The sequence below is a fragment of the Rissa tridactyla genome, chromosome 18 (assembly GCF_028500815.1).
Source record: "Rissa tridactyla isolate bRisTri1 chromosome 18, bRisTri1.patW.cur.20221130, whole genome shotgun sequence".
NCBI classification, from domain to species: domain Eukaryota; kingdom Metazoa; phylum Chordata; class Aves; order Charadriiformes; family Laridae; genus Rissa; species Rissa tridactyla.
In genome coordinates this window covers 8,498,836-8,512,931 of record NC_071483.1, presented here as the reverse complement: position 1 = coordinate 8,512,931, position 14,096 = coordinate 8,498,836, and the positions used below count along the sequence as shown (strand labels likewise).

The 14,096-nt window shown below is 41.4% G+C and overlaps 1 protein-coding gene across 10 annotated transcripts in view; it reads left to right on the top strand.

Moving 5' to 3' along the window:
* Window positions 1-9,327, top strand: part of RLF (RLF zinc finger) — a 53,881-nt gene extending 44,554 nt beyond the window's left edge. For all 10 annotated transcript variants that reach the window (XM_054224018.1, XM_054224017.1, XM_054224026.1 and 7 more), the window contains 2 exons: window positions 1,594-1,735; window positions 3,559-9,327. In XM_054224018.1, the coding sequence (XP_054079993.1) occupies window positions 1,594-1,735; window positions 3,559-8,295 (4,879 nt within the window). In that variant the 3' untranslated portion in view covers window positions 8,296-9,327. The remainder of the gene's footprint in view (window positions 1-1,593; window positions 1,736-3,558) is intronic.
* The last annotated feature ends 4,769 nt before the right edge of the window (window positions 9,328-14,096 follow it).

Below are 14,096 nucleotides of genomic sequence, written 5' to 3'. Positions count from 1 at the left end.
TATATTAGTTTCTTGTAGGCTTCTTTAGCTTCTCAGCTGTCTCTTCCTCACTATGAAAGGCTGTTAATTGCATTTCTAGGCCTTTAAACAAAAAAAAAACTGCAAACAAAAAAACTCCAAAACTGTTACCAGTAAATACTGTCCATTTCTGTGCAATAGATGTGTCCCAGGTCATATCCATAACAAGGCCTCGTTCCCTTTCACTTGCCTTAGGGTTCAAGAGCAGGATGATCCGGGGGCTGGAGCCCCTCTGCTGTGAGAACAGGCTGGGAGAGCCGGGGGGGTTCAGCCTGGAGAAGAGAAGGCTCCGGGGAGACCTTCCAGCCCCTTCCAGTCCCTAAAGGGGCTCCAGGAAAGCTGGGGAGGGACTCTGGATCAGGGAGTGTAATGATAGGACAAGGGGTAACATTTTCAAACTGAAAGAGGGGAGATTTAGATTGGATATCAGGAAGAAATTCTTTGCTGTGAGGGTGGTGAGCCCCTGGCCCAGGTTGCCCAGAGAAGCTGTGGCTGCCCCATCCCTGGAGGGGTTCAAGGCCAGGTTGGACGGGGCTTGGAGCAACCTGGGCTGGTGGGAGGTGTCCCTGCCCAGGGTAGGGGGTGGCACTGGATGATCTTTTAAGGTCCCTTCCAACCCGAACCATCCTATGATTCTAGGATACCGATAACTCAAAGGAAAAACCTTGCCAATATTCACTGTAAAGTTTGCCTAGGTGTGTTTTCTTGATTTTTGGCTCTAGTGGCTACGACTGGCCTTGCCTCTAGAAATGTATGTGTATAATTTGATGCACAGGCAGGTTAAATTAGTAAAGGTGAAGTTTGGTCTGCTACAGGAACAGAAGAAAAACTTTTTTGAAGTGATGTAAAAGATACAGCTCCTATTGCTCCGCAGCTTTTCCATTTCTGTGGCACTCATTGTGATAGTGAAGCAACACAAAGTGACAGATTTGCATCATTCAGTGGCTGTGTTACCTTGGTTATAATAAACTGCTTAACAGAACAGTTCTGTGCTCAAATTTATGAGCAGTAAAGCACATAACTGCTCAAAGACAGTAGACAAAACCCTCAGCTTGCATATCCTATATGTAACACTTTACAAAGCGTGTTCTATTAGGGGTAACTTTTAAAGCACTGAGTGGCAGTTGCATGATTTGAATGCAGGTGTCAACATCTAAGCTGCTTCCCTAGTGGGAGAGAAGCGGCTACTTCACATTATGATTCTTCTTACCAACTGTAAATTTCTGTGTGAAAAGTTAAGCTTCTGCTAGTGTTGGGTTTTTTTTTTTCTTGTCTGGAGAGGAAATCTGTGCAGCTGTAGATACCCGCATTAAGCGAGATGAATCCCATTGCCAGTGTCTTTCCACATTAAATAACGGGACATACACTGTGCTTTGATCTGGTGCTTGTTTAGGAGTAAGGCATGATAACAGTTCTCTTCAGCATCTCCCAGAGATGGAGACCGGACTGAAGTGTGTGCTATTTTTTAATAACACTTAAATTGCCGTTGCATCAAGTCTGAACTAAAGCCTGTATACTCTGGACAAATTTTGTGTATCTGAAATGTTCTTATGTTCTGCTTTCAACCCTTTGCAGGGAACTGACACTTTTCTGGAGCAAATTGCAGAGAAGAATAGATCCTTCTTTAGATTCCTTTTTGGAGAGATGTCGTCAGTTTGGCATCATCGCCAAGACACTACAGCATTTATTTTTCTTGATAAGAGTCATACAATCTGAAGTAAGTAAGCTGCATTCCGGAGTCTTTGGACATAGCCAGAACTGTTTACATGTTGTCTTAATAATTCTACTGAACTGATGTGAAATATAGCTCATTTCATTATTCATACTGTCTGATTAAGTGCTAATAATTTACTAACAAAAATGCCTGCCATTGTAGTCTTGTGTCAGCTTGACACATTGAAGTGACCTTCAGTCAGTGTGGAATGGTTCATTTGTTACTCTGAAAATACAGTATGACAGTATTTGGCAAACAAAGCAGAGCTGTGTTTTGATCTCGTACCTGCTTAGATGTGAGGCACAGCAACAATCTTCTGCAGCATCTCTAAGAGATGGAGACTTGGCTAAAATGTCTCATAATCTTGTATTCTGAGAAAATACTTTTTCCTCAGAATGTGGGATACAGTCGCATCTGGACTTCTACCTTCTGTTCTGATGCCTGTATTTAGAAAGTTGCAGAAAGGTTCCAGAGATGCTTAACAGCAATTTTTATAAAGTCATAATCTCTGTTTGAGGAGCAATGGAAAGACTTTAAACTGATTCGTGTACCCAGGAGGCAGATACAGCATGTTCTTTGTAAACTTAACACGATTGTCTGTTTGACAGATCATAGAGAGTCCAGAGCTCTAATTTGACAAAGATGAATTCCAGTAGTGATTGCACAGAGAAATGTTTGCTCTCAGTTTCTCTAAGATTGGCCTGTTTCTGCTTTTAAAGCATGCATGAATGTGCACTTTATATATAAAACGCATAATACATTGTTAACTATATGCCAGTCCTTTGTGTTTCCTGCTAAAGCATATTAAAACTTCTTCTCCTGGGGAAGCAGGTTTGGGTTTTTTTGTGGCTGTTTAGCAAATAAACACTGTGAATTAAAGAAGTAATGCATGACTTCCAGTAGCCGGTGCGCAGTGAGCGTAAGAGCTTGCAATGCTTTTAACTTGGTCTTAGTGCCTTTGGATCTTTACCATCTGAGCTGGTGTGGATGTGGTTGTGTTAGCAACATCATCTCTACACTATTCATAAACATCTTAACTGTTACTTACCTTTACTAATAATGACTAAATAGTTACTTCGTGCATTCAGATTCTTCATACTGAAAAGTATGCTTTTAGAAGAAGGTAACTTTCAATTTTGTCCATGTAGAATTTAGAACGTGGTATTTTTTAAAATGAGCATGTGAATAATATTTGTAGGTGTGCTGTTGATGCTATGGAGCAGCACCTCAAAGTTGCATAGACTTCTCAGAAAATATTTGGAGGTGAAATGCCAGTTATCTTCATCGAAAATCATTTCTGCTACTGTACTGCTTATGCTGCTGAAGGTTATTTTGTTTCAGTGTGTGAATTTAGATTAATTTCCTTATTACACAGTACTGCGTTTCCTGAATTAATATCCTGTGTGACTGCGGCAGGAGGATTGTACATGGAAGATTTACACCATTCTCTTTTAAGACATCTTTCTTAGTTATGATGAGAGTCACTCAATGAAGAGAGAGAGGAGTTACAAAGATGTTTTGCAGCATCTAGTGCCTGTACTAGTTCATGTAACTCCACCACAGAGTGCACTAAATGTGAAGTGGCTCCCCCCACTTGAAAAGTAGAAGAGGTCGCCCACGTAACAGAAACCACAGCATTTTAGAACATGTTCAGTGACTCGGGCACTTAGCACTCAGCACTTAGCCTGAATACGTTCTGAATGGGCTGTAGTCTATTGGATGCTCTCATTGACCATTTTTTTTCATAGAACAGTTCTGGAGAGAATGTACTTATCAAAGAAAATTTTTGTTTGTGGCTGTTTGTTGTTTGTTCTTCTTTTAAATAGGCAGAAGAAGCAGGACTTGCTGTGTCTGTGTTGTTATGTGTGAGAGCCCTTCAGATCAGATCAAACGGCAGCGACGAAATGAAGACATCAGTATGTAAAACAATTGCATGCCTTTTACCAGAAGACCTTGAAGTTAGAAGAGCTTGTCAGCTCACAGAATTTTTGCTTGAGCCAACTTTGAGTGGATTTAATGTGTTGGAAGAGCTCTATATGCAACCAGATCAAAAATTTGATGAAGAAAATGCACTGGTTCCAAATTCACTCCGTTGTGAGCTGCTGTTAGCTTTAAAAGCCTATTGGCCATTTGATCCTGAATTTTGGGACTGGAAGACTTTAAAGCGACATTGCCTTAAACTGTTAGGGAAAGTAGCTTCTGATTCTGAGGATGATGCAAGTTGTAATATGTCAGTCAATGAAACTGACATGTTAGAAACTTTCTTTAGTGACTGTGATGAGACGAAAGAACATAAATACTATGATGGAAAAGACACAATAAACCACCCAAAGGAAAAAGCAAGAGTGAAAAAGCCAATTGGTTCTTCAGAAAGATATCAGAGATGGCTTCAATACAAATTTTTTTGTGTACTCTGCAAGAGGGAGTGTATAGAGGCTAGAATACTGCATCATTCTAAGATGCATATGGAAGATGGTGTATATACGTGTCCTGTGTGTACAAAAAAGTTCAAGAGAAAGGAATTTTTTGTACCACATGTAATGGAACATGTTAAAATGCCACCTAGTAGAACACACAGGCCTAAAAAGAAAATAATACTGAAAAAAGAGAGATCACCACAAAAGACAACAGCACCCAGCAGCCCACCTCCAGCGTTTCAGGAAAAGTCACATCAGCCACAGCTGCCCGAAAACTTTGAAGATGACACACAAGAATATGTCACATTTAGCCAACTGGAAAATTGCCAGCTACAAGACAGGGACATCTATCCATGTCCTGGAACAGATTGTTCTAGAGTATTCAAACAGTTTAAATACTTAAGTGTGCATCTGAAAGCTGAACATCAAAACAATGATGAGAATGCAAAACACTACTTGGATATGAAAAACAGGAGAGAGAAGTGTGCTTTCTGTCGCCGACACTTCATGACATCCTTCCATTTGCGGGAGCATGAACGAGTGCACTGTGGACCTCAGCCGTACATGTGTGTGTCGATGGATTGTTATGCTAGATTTGGGTCAGTTAATGAGCTTCTCAATCACAAACAAACACATGATGATCTTCGTTATAAGTGTGAGCTAAATGGCTGTAATATTGTTTTCAGTGACTTAGGGCAACTTTACCATCACGAGGCACAGCACTTCAGAGATGCATCGTACACGTGCAGCTTCTTTGGTTGCAAAAAGTTTTACTATTCGAAAACTGAATTTCAGAATCACCTTGCAGTGCATAATATTGAAGTGTCAAATGGGGAAGTGAAGCAAACACTAAAACTTGAACAGTCGGTTTCAAAGGACAAATCCAGTTATCTTCCAGAGTCTCAGCTGCTCGAACAATCTGAAAATTCCAGTCTGAATGATAACTTGGATCCCTCAGGCTCTCAGGAAATTCCACAGATAAAGGAAGAAGCTCTCTCTGACAGTGAAGATCTAGACAGTGAAAGTAATTGCAGTCTTCATTGTGGGGACCACAGTGCAGATGCTGCCGTAAACCAAGGCCAGGTGTCTCCTCTGCTGATTGAAACAATGGCTCACAATCAGTCAGTTCCAGGTTTTCTCATGTCCCAGGAAGGAGTCTTCCACCCAGCAGATGTGAAACAACAGTGTTCCAATGTGTCAGTTTGCCTTGATGAAAAAAAACTTTCCTGTGGTTTTGAAGGCTGCTGTTCCATACACAAAAATTCCAGAAGTATGCAAAAACACCTCCGCAGGGCCCACCCGTATAACTTTAAAGGTAAAAAAAATACGGAGATGAAAACTAAAGACTTTCTCGATCTCTTGAGTGATGCTCAGGATAGTAAATCCCCTACAGACATTAGTGCAGAGCTGGGTCATAATTCAGATACAAATGCTGACTCTCCCGAAAGCTTGTATTGTACTATAGATGCTAAAGGAAGCAATGGCCTGAAGGAAGAAACTTGTCCTTCTTCCCCAGAAACGTCTTTTTATGACAGTACTAAGGAATCAAATATTGAAGATAACATGTTGGAACTAATGTTAGGCTTGAAACACCTAAGCTTAAAAAACTCTAACATTCAGAATTCCTCAAGACACAAGCCTTTTTTGGGCTCTTTACAGCCCTATTCATCTAGGGATGCCAAGTGCCCTCAGTCAGTAGATGAAACTACCTCAAAATTCCAGCTTCAAGAGCAACAGGACAACTTACCCAGCCAGTACCTTACTCAACTGGCAGCTAAACCATTTTTCTGTGAATGCCAAGGATGTACGTGTGAGTTTGTGACCAGAGAAGCTCTCTTAATGCATTATGTTAGAAAGCATAACTATTCAAAGGAAATGGTTCTTCAATTAAATATGTTCCAGCATCGGTACTCGCCATTTAAGTGTCATATTTGCCAAAGATCGTTTACAAGAAAAACACACCTGAGAATTCACTATAGAAACAAACATCAAATTGGCTGTGAGAGGGCAGCTCACAAGGTATGTTCTAATGAAAAATTTGATCATGCAGGTTTATGTTCAGACGACGTGCATAAAAATAGCACTGTTCCAACGTCTGTCTGTGCAACCAACGCTGAGTTCGTTGAACGTTCAGACCACTCTGAACAGCTGTGTCATCCAAAAAAGGGAGACTGTAGCTCCGAGACAGATTTGGAGTCCAGTGAAGAGGCAGACAATGTAACAAGAAAAACGTCTAACATAGCTTCCATAGACAGCCATAGGGAAGAACTGGAAGCACGACAGGGAAGAGGAAGCAAAAGAACAGTTGCTAAAGGAAACCTGTGTTATATATTGCATAAGTACCACAAACCATTTCATTGTATCCATAAAAGTTGCAACTCGGCATTTACCAACCAGAAAGGTTTGATTCGCCATTATAGAACTGTTCACCAGTATAACAAGGAACAGCTCTGCTTAGAAAAAGACAAAGCAAGAACAAAAAGGGAACTTGTCAAATGTAAAAAAATATTTGCATGCAAATACAAAGAGTGTGGTAAGCGTTTTTTATGTTCTAAAGCTCTTGCTAAGCATAGTAGTGACTTCCACAATGAACACATAGAGGATCAAAAACTCCTTTCTGAAGCTGAATCGGCAAGATTTGCTTGTAACCAACCCCATTGCCCTGCTGTATTTTATACCTTTAATAAGCTTAAACAGCATCTAATAGAAGAACATGCCAATGAAGAGAAATTAAACAAAGACTTTGAAATCCATTGTGACCTTAATGGCTGTGATCGGATTTTCACAAATTACAGTCACTACTCTCAACATGTGTATTTCCGACATAGCGAATATTACGATAGCCTCTTTGGAAATCAGAGAGAAGAGGAAGATGATAAAGATAAAAACGAACAACGTTACTTGAAAGACGGTTTTGACATAAGCAAGCAGAATGGGAAGCAGTCAAAAGAAAAATCTAAAAGAATCAGCAGAAGTAGAGAAAAGCATTTGATGAATTTCAAAACAAAAGAGGAAGCCCTACAAATGTGCAAAGAGAAGTCTAACCAGACCCAGTACCCTTGCATGGTTCAGGGATGTTTGTCTGTTGTCAAACTGGAAAGCAGTATAGTAAGGCACTATAAACGCACGCATCAGATGACCAATATGTACATAGAGCAACGCATTCAGAAACTTGTTGTTTGTGTTAAATGTGGCATCATGACCGAAAAACAGTCCTGCTCCGACACAGCTTCAGACTTGGATAAAAAAGGTGTAAAACCTAAAGAGGATAAATCAGCTAATCCTGAGAACGTGCAGGAAAGTGACAAACCTCTTGTTCCAAATACTGACTGTGATCCTAAAGATGTAAGCAACGAAGACCAAAAAAGATGTCCATCAAGTAGTGTGAGTTTTGATGCGAGTGCCTTTATGTATTCAGGCACTTTAAAATATAACCACAGTTCAAAGAACACCTGTTTTGAAGAGCATAACATCAGGGAGACAGTTACATGTAAAACTGAAGATTTTTCTGAAAATAGCGAAAGAGAGAACACCTCTTATTTCTCCAGTTTACAATTAGAGTTGCCAAGAGAGAAAGACCCAGAAGGATGTCAACATAGCGCAGTTAATCAAAACACAAAAAGAAATGTACTTTGTACTACAAAGGACAAAATCCAGAAGCCTCCAGCGTCCAAACCTTTTGATCTAAAGACATATAAACCAATGGGATTTGAGTCTTCATTTTTAAAATTTATTCAGGAAAGTGAGGGAAAAGATGACGACGACGACGATGATTTTGATGAGGTAGTAGAATGGGAGTCTCCTGAGCAGTTGCCAGTAGATAAGACCTTGCAAAAAGAGGGAGATGCTCAAGGGGATATACCAGTAAACAACTTTGTAAATGATAAAAATGTTATCTTACCCCAGAATAATCACAGGCAGCTAACAGAAATCCAGCCCTTGTTGTCAGAATCGTCATCCGCCCCTTCTTTAGAAAATTTGAGGGCGATCTTGGACAAGGCACTAACAGACTGTGGAGACCTTGCCTTAAAACAGCTTCATTACTTAAGACCAGTAGTTGTTCTTGAAAGATCCAAGTTTTCCACGCCCCTCATAGACTTATTTCCCACAAAAAAGGCAGATGAGCTTTGTGTAGGAAGTACGTAAGTAGTTTTGCTTAGAGCAGATCGCCTCCACTACTGCTACATGGGGAGAACTTCAAATTAGAACAATAATTGTTACAGTACACACTGTTTAGGTTAGGTTAGACTGTTTAATTCCATGAATGTATAATAGCTGTCAAAAGTATTGGCCAAGTTAATTTAGCTCCCCAGTTTTTTTCAATGGACTATGCTGATTTTGGTGCTATTTAACACATCAGAATGCTGGGGGCTTCCTCTCGAGGGGTAAATGTGCATGATTGTATATGGAAGAAGTACTAGGGTACCAGGGTTTGGGGGGCGATGGAGTTATTACTTGACTTGAATGTGCACCCTAGGGTGCTTTGTGTAACATATTGTACACTACAGCATCTTATATTTTTTGAGTTATGAGTTTCAATAAATTACAGTTTTTTCACCCATTTGTTTACTTTACAGTAAATCTTTAACGTGGTTTACTTGTAATTGAATTTGGGACCATTCTGACTGCATTGGACAATGTTGCCTAAGTTTTATGCATTTGTAGATAACTTATCAGATGGAAACAATATAGATACAGAAAAGTAAAGTATTGCATTTTATTTTATAATATTCTCTGTGCTTTTTTCAGACTTGAAAGCATTATAATTAGTACAGGCAGAAAGCACTTGCCACTTAAAGATGAGAAAGTCCTAGTTACTTTTCCCTTTAAAGGAAGAAGATGCTTCTGAGAATGTATGGTACAACGCAAGCGTTTGAAGAGCGGTGCCGGACTGCCAAGAGTTGTGTGACATGAAATTATCAGTGCACATTTTGGGTTCCCTAGTTAGCTTTTTGGATAATTAATAAAACCTAGCTGGAAGATTCACCAGAGGAGCAATCTAATGTTTCAAGGTCTGTTTCCTGTTCTTCTGTGTCTGTTGGCTGGGTGCAGGAATGAAGAACGCTATCTAAAACAATATCTGGAGAACTGTTATGACCAAAACTAGTCAAAAATGGCATCTTCATACTACACTGTTACTTGGGCATCCTTAAAATAAAAGTTAGATTAAAAGTCATACACCAAGCAGGAGAAGTGTAGTTTATTGCATATCTTTCCCTGTAATTTCCTTTCTCTAAACTATAAACTTCTTGTAATGAAGGGAACGTGGTGCATGAATCTTCTCACTAGCTTTTAAAAATGGAAGTGAGACAGGGTCAAAAGGTTAAATACTGCAACAGGGTCAGACACCTGAAGTGTGTTCCAGAGTGTTTCTTGTCTCTTTAGAAAAGAAAAAAAAAAAAAAAAAATCTACCTTTTGATGTTGAGCTTGTGTCATGTTTGAACGTACTTGAATCTTCAGGATCTCAAAACAGGGAAAGAGATTAACTGCAAACTTAATAAAGATGTGCTGGCTGTTGCAGGTGATGTGCCTAGAGAGGTACCAGTACGGTACTGGGTTCTTTGAGCATCCCCCAAAGCAATCTGTCCACTTCAGTGCTAGAGAAAGAAAACAGGTCAGCAAGAATAGTAAATGCATTGAGGTTTTGAGTCTTCAGTTTTGGGTCAAGCAGGTGTGTTTCCAGTAGATAACCAGAACTTCAAATATGACAGAATTAAAGAATTTAAGCATTTAAAATACTTACTTTGAGAGAAATTAGATGAGAATGCAGGAATGAAATGAGATGGAGAAAGTGTACATATGCCACAGGCCAGAGGGGTGGTGACACAAAGGCAGTGTGCACGCTTTTGCTTTGTGTAGTCCTAAAAATGTACCAGATCTTTTAAAAAGTAGTTCTGATGTCATCGATTGCTTCCTACAACTTAAAATGTTGTGAGTACAGTCGGGAAAATGGAGATGATAAAAGGCAAGACTGATGCTTAATGTGGTGATAAATTAGCTGGGTCATGAGACAAGTAAAGAACTTTCTACATGGGGAACAGCAAAGAGAAATAGATTCCACCAGAGCGAGAATCTGCAAGCTTAAAAGGTAGGAGAGGATTTTGTGGTGACTCCTTAGGCCACCTGAGGCCCGTTTGAAGGTAACAGATCTGTATGTTCCTGAGACAGTTGCATCGTGTCTGATCCTGACAGCCACTTCCATCCATGAGCACACGCGGACGGAAGTCTACGCTGTGCAAGGACCTGAAGTTGCCTTGCGTCCTCAGGGGACGACTCGGTTTTCGTAAGAAGTTTGAAAGGTAATACTCCTACGTGCTCACAGAAACCAGAAGAAAATTTTAAAATTAAAAATGGGATTTATTTCCAAGGCGCTGCTTTATGATGTAGATGCAGCTCTTGATAAATATGGTATTTAAGGTAGTATGTGGCAAATAATGCAATCTTACAGATATTTTTTTTTTTAATAGTAGTTTTGGAATAGTCGCAATGCCCTTGCAAACCTGAAGGCGTTTAAACACAGACTTTTTGCTTTCCACTTGCAGTGGTTTAGTTGACAGGTGGAAATCTGTTTAGCTGGGGTAACAGTTCAGTGTGATCTTTTTACCTACATACACAGGAAAAACTTCTCTGAGAAGTTTGCGTTTATTCTTTTACGTCATTCGCTAGACCTTCCTCTCATGAAAACCTGAGGTTCTCGGAGAATAATGACATTACTCTTTTTAGAAATGCTGCAAATGGTTCGGCTCCGACTGCAGATCTGAGCTTCTTCCCCCCATTGCCCGTTGCATGTTTTGCACCTATTGTAACCTGAAGCTGGATAAGATTTCACTTTAACTCCCCGGTCACATTTTTCTCTTTCTTTTTACGCTTGACCGATACTCAAGTTTGATTGTACTTGAAACTTTCTTCAAGTTGTTTTCTTTCTTTTCTGTTGTTGCCTCTTGGGGTCAACGCTGGTAACTCCTGCTCAATAGGAAGCCATGGTCACAGATTCCCAGTGAACAACCTCACGGAGTTTGTGAATTAATTCTTTTTATAATGAAGAAGACTCTGGGACGACAGAAGTTTTCCAGAAATAAGGAAAAAAAAGAGTTTCTGCCTGGCATGCGTGAAGCTTTTCTGTGTAAAAGATTAAAACTTGGCAAAAGTTTGCCTAAGACTGCTGGATAAATTGTCGCGTGAACGAAGGCTTATTGCAAGTGTCCGTCTTCTCTGATGTAACTCACGGCGCGTCTCTCCCGGGTCTGGCATGAACGGGGGAATGGGTTCACTTCTAACTCGCCGTTAGAGCAGCAGTTCCAAGTGCAGGTTGTTTGGAGGTACCGTGTGTCCTTGTAGTGTGACTGACGAACAAAAGAAAACCTACAGTGGCAGAGCCGCGCCTCCCCCTTTGGAGCGTAGCGTCTTTCTTCTGCCAAGCTCCTACATTGTGGATAATTTTAAAACTATAACTCTGAACGAGTTTGTATATTTGTAATTTTTTGTATACTGTTCATATAAGCTCTGCTGCAAACTTGCCACCAAAGAACTCTATAAAGTGATACAAAATTATACAATCCCGCTGTGTTTAAGTTGTGTCTTAAAGTTCTTCAGTGTTCAGCTTTCCTATTAAAAAAATTGATCCTAGCACTCGTATAAACAAATTTGCATATTAAGCTTGAATTTTGTGACAGTTGTAACTGTGTAATCCAACGGAACAGTCGTGTGAAGCTTTGAGTTCCTTGAAGGTATTCAGCTCTTCCCAAAGAAGAGTTCCTGCCCGTGTGTGAGTTACCGCCACCAGGCGCAGGGCAGGCGTTTACAGACGCATCTCTCAAGTGTTCTGTACATCCTGTTGAGTCGGCTGCTGCTGTTGCTTAAATTACCGCCCTTTACATAGGCTGAATGTAACGCCGGACGAGATAAAGAGGCAGATGTCATTTCTGTCTGCCAGATAGGGAGACGGGTCCTGTGACGTTCTTCAGTCTAGAGCTGCCTTAGGAAGTGGAGAGTGGCTTTTCCTCGGTGGTTGTACACAGGCGCCTTACAGGCGTTGTCGTCTGGTGATGCGGCATCCTGAGCTCTACTGGGGTTTTTAATACTGCGCTCTCAACTTGTATTCATATTTCTGGTGAACGATACCAGTGTTGCATGGTTCTATCAGCTAATTCTAGAAATAATGTCTTCTCCATTTCAGATACTGACAGTGTGTTTCAGTTTTTGAACTCCACTTCTTTATCATCTACAAAAAGGAAGCACCATCTCTGCTAGGTGATAGATGTTACACCATCAAAACCATACAGTTTGATCCACATCCTGGTTTCTTTTGTTTATATTATCTTGCTAATGGCCTGGCACTAGTGGGGAGGAAGGCCACAAAAGGGCAAAGGTCTGAAGTTACGAGTTTTTCTGTCTGTGTCTGTTTCATCTCATTGAGTAGGCTCAGTTTTCCTTCCAAGTGCTGCTGCAACTTGTCTTGCAGTGAAGATGTGACATTTCCAGCTTCTTGCTTTCACACATATGGAAGAAACATTTTGTTCTCCAGTAAAGGAACACTATCAGGTTGACTTCCTAAAAAAGGATTCTTGAAGATACCTGAGAAAACGTAGGTGTGAGTTCATAATCGTTGAATCACAGAATGGTTTGGGTTGGAAGGGACCTTTAGAGATCATCTCATTCCACCCCCTGCCCCGGGCAGGGACACCTCCCACCAGCCCAGGTTGCTCCAAGCCCTGTCCAACCTGGCCTTGAACCCCTCCAGGGATGGGGCAGCCACAGCTTCTCTGGGCAACCTGGGCCAGGGGCTCACCACCCTCACAGCAAAGAATTTCTTCCTAATATCCAATCTAAATCTCCCCTCTTTCAGTTTAAAACCCTTCCCCCTCGTCCCATGGCTCCCCTCCCTGATCCAGAGTCCCTCCCCAGCTTTCCTGGAGCCCCTTTAGGGACTGGAAGGGGCTGGAAGGTCTCCCCAGAGCCTTCTCTTCTCCAGGCTGAACCCCCCCAGCTCTCTCAGCCTGTCCTCACAGCAGAGGGGCTCCAGCCCCTGGATCATCTTTGTGGCCTCCTCCTGTCCACATGTCCTTCCTGTGCTGAGGGCTCCAGAGCTGGACACAGCGCTCCAGGTGGGGTCTCAGAGAGCGGAGCAGAGGGGCAGAATCCCCCCCTCGCCCTGCTGCCCACGCTGATGGGGATGCAGCCCAGGGTATGGTTGGATTTCTGTGTCATTGCTGGCTCATGTTGAGCTTCTCAATAATCATGGCATGTTGCTCCCATTTTTTAAATCACTGTCTTCCAGTGTATGGATTTTATAGGAAAACAACATGTTTGTTGTTGCGCATGCCTAAATTCCCCAAGGCTGTGGCTGCCCTGTCATGTTCCCGTGGATAGTAAAAAAACTGAATGCCGTTACAAGGAGAGACCTTCTAGGCTGACTTCTGTACTTCTGGTGGGGCCCTCAGCAGAGACAACACTTCTCTGTTTTCACTTGCCTGTTGTTTTCTGGCTGTCTTTGTTCATGCAAGATCTTTGAATGTTATGATCCCGATAAAGCCTTCTGACACTATTTCACGAATTCTGCATCTTGGCTGCAGTGGATTATTTGAGGGAAATTCAATTTCCAGTTAAGTCCGAGCATGTCTTGTCAAGAATGGTTACGGCAGAGAATGGGGGAGGCTTAAATGAAACCACCTCACCTTTGTCTGGCCCTGCCAGGTGCAAAACCTGTTCTCCTCCCTCTCCCCTAAAGTTTACAGCTGGTGCCCTTGAGCCCTTCAGTTCTCAGTTCAGTTCAGTTTTTCAGTTTAAAAGATGCACCAGAACAACCTACCCAACAGTTCTGATACGCAAAGGACCAGCCCAACTATCACATCACATAAAAGTTCTGAAGAGCAAGATATTCAATGCCACAGTTACAATACAACAGAGTCCCTAAAAGTAATTTCAGCTTCCATATCAAACATGCCCA